General features: G+C 59.6%; 1 protein-coding gene across 1 annotated transcript in view; it reads left to right on the forward strand.

Annotated features, from left to right (window-relative positions):
- Positions 1 to 2,181, forward strand: part of HIPK4 (homeodomain interacting protein kinase 4) — a 7,186-nt gene that overhangs the window by 3,254 nt on the left and 1,751 nt on the right. The window contains exons 2-3 of the mRNA XM_012656967.1: positions 357 to 713; positions 1,988 to 2,174. Coding sequence (XP_012512421.1) covers positions 357 to 713; positions 1,988 to 2,174 — 544 coding nt within the window. The remainder of the gene's footprint in view (positions 1 to 356; positions 714 to 1,987; positions 2,175 to 2,181) is intronic.

Here is a 2,181-nt window from a genome sequence, read left to right on the forward strand (position 1 = left end):
GAGGAGGGTGGGGGCGGGGTGGGCAGATTCTGAGTCTATTTGGAGGGTGGAGCCAAAAGATTTGCTTATGGACAAGGCGTGGGGTGAGAGAGAAAGAGGGGGGGCCCATCCCTCACAGGCATGAGTTCTAGGGGAGAGCAACAGAAACAGAGCCAGACACACAAACCAGAGACAAAGGCGGGGAGAGACAGAGGTAGGGACATAAACAAGGGACAGACTCACCGACACAGAGACGGGCAGCGGCGAATGACAGGTGCAGAAAGACACCAGGTGAGAGATGGCAAGGGAGGCCCAGACCGGCTGCTGTCCCTGCGGCTCCACCTGCCCGCTCCCCTCCTCCCCACCCCCTGTAACAGGTGATCGACTTTGGCTCCGCCAGCATCTTCAGCGAGGTGCGCTACGTGAAGGAGCCCTACATCCAGTCGCGCTTCTACCGGGCCCCCGAGATCCTGCTGGGGCTGCCCTTCTGCGAGAAGGTGGACGTGTGGTCGCTGGGCTGTGTCATGGCCGAGCTGCACCTGGGCTGGCCCCTCTACCCGGGCAACAACGAGTATGACCAGGTGCGCTACATCTGCGAGACCCAGGGCCTGCCCAAGCCACACCTGCTGCATGCCGCCCGCAAGGCCCACCACTTCTTCAAGCGCAACCCCCACCCCGACGCCGCCAACCCCTGGCAGCTCAAGTCCTCGGCTGACTATCTGGCCGAGACCAAGGTAAGGGGGGTACGTGGGATGAGAGCAGTCGGTGTTGGGGCTACTACATCAAGAAAAATCTAAGCTGGGCGAGGAGTCTCACGCCTGTAATCCTAGCACTCTGGGAGGCTGAGGTGGGAGAATCGCTTGAGGCCAGGAGTTCAAGGCCAGCCTGAGCAAGAGTGAGACCCCCGTCTCTACTGAAAATAGAAAAAATTAGCCGGGCATGGTGGCATTCGCCTGCAGTCCCAGCTACTCGGGGGGGCTGAGGCAGGAGGATCGCTTGAGCCCAGGAGTTTGAGGCTGCTGTGAGCTATGATGATGCCACTGCACTACAGCCTGGGTGACAGAGTGGGAATCTGTCTCAGAAAAAAAGAAAAGAAAAATCTAGGTTAGAATTCAGTGAGGACTGGAAGCTTGGGGGTCACCTTTGGATATTGTCACGGCAAGAAAGATCTGGGTGAGACCAAAGATGGGACTGGAAGTTTGAGGGTCAGCCCTTGGGGCTGCTGCAAGACAGATCTAGGGGAGATTGCAGGGAGAACTGGAAGTTTTGGGGTCACATGTAGGGGTCGCTGTAGCAAAAGGGATCCGGGTATACCGCGAGTGTGACGGAAAGACTAGGGTAGCTCCTCTGCCAGCTTCAGCTCTGGGGTCAGCGCCTCGTGCAGCATGAGGGATTTGGGTTAGACTGCAGAGAAAATTTGAGGTCTGGGGTTGGGTGTGAGAGTTGCAACAGAAAGAGGGATCTGAGTGAGATCCCGGGTGGGACTGGGAGTTTAGGGTGGCCCGTCCGCTACCTCTGTGGCTGTGATCAAACCTGTGCTGTGAGAGTCTGGGCTACACAGCAGAGAAGACGAGGAGTCTGGGGCTCGAGCTTTCACAGCAAGAAGGGTCTGTGCGAGGCCAAAGGCAAGACTGAAAGTTTGTGGCAGGTCCTCTGACAGCTCCCCAGCTAAAGTAGCAAGGAGGGTCTGGGTTCGACAGATCACTGGGAGGTCTGGAGGGCTGGCGTCAAGTGTGGAGGCTGTCGTGGTTGAAAGGGACCTGGATTTGGTTCCAGGGAGGACCGGACCCATGGCGCTGGGGAGGACTGGAGGTCTGGGGCGAGGTGTGGAACTCTCTGGGATGGAGAGAGGGGGTCTGGTGTGAGGGTCAGGTGTGGCCTTCTCAGCAGCAAGAGGCAGATATGGGCAGACCTAGAAGTCGGGGGTCACATGTGGGTCCTGGGGCCGGAGTGCCTGGGGCCCTAGTCCCGGATACGTGTCAGTCCTGTGCCCCCGCTGTCCCGCCAGGTGCGCCCGCTGGAGCGCCGCAAGTACATGCTCAAGTCCTTGGACCAGATCGAGACGGTGAATGGCGGTGGGGCGGCCAGTCGGCTGACCTTCCCGGACCGCGAGGCGCTGGCCGAGCACGCCGACCTCAAGAGCATGGTGGAGCTGATCAAGCGCATGCTGACGTGGGAGTCGCACGAGCGCATCAGCCCCAG

This window comes from Propithecus coquereli, unplaced genomic scaffold, assembly GCF_000956105.1.
Source record: "Propithecus coquereli isolate 6110/MARCELLA unplaced genomic scaffold, Pcoq_1.0 Scaffold53, whole genome shotgun sequence".
Classification (NCBI taxonomy): domain Eukaryota; kingdom Metazoa; phylum Chordata; class Mammalia; order Primates; family Indriidae; genus Propithecus; species Propithecus coquereli.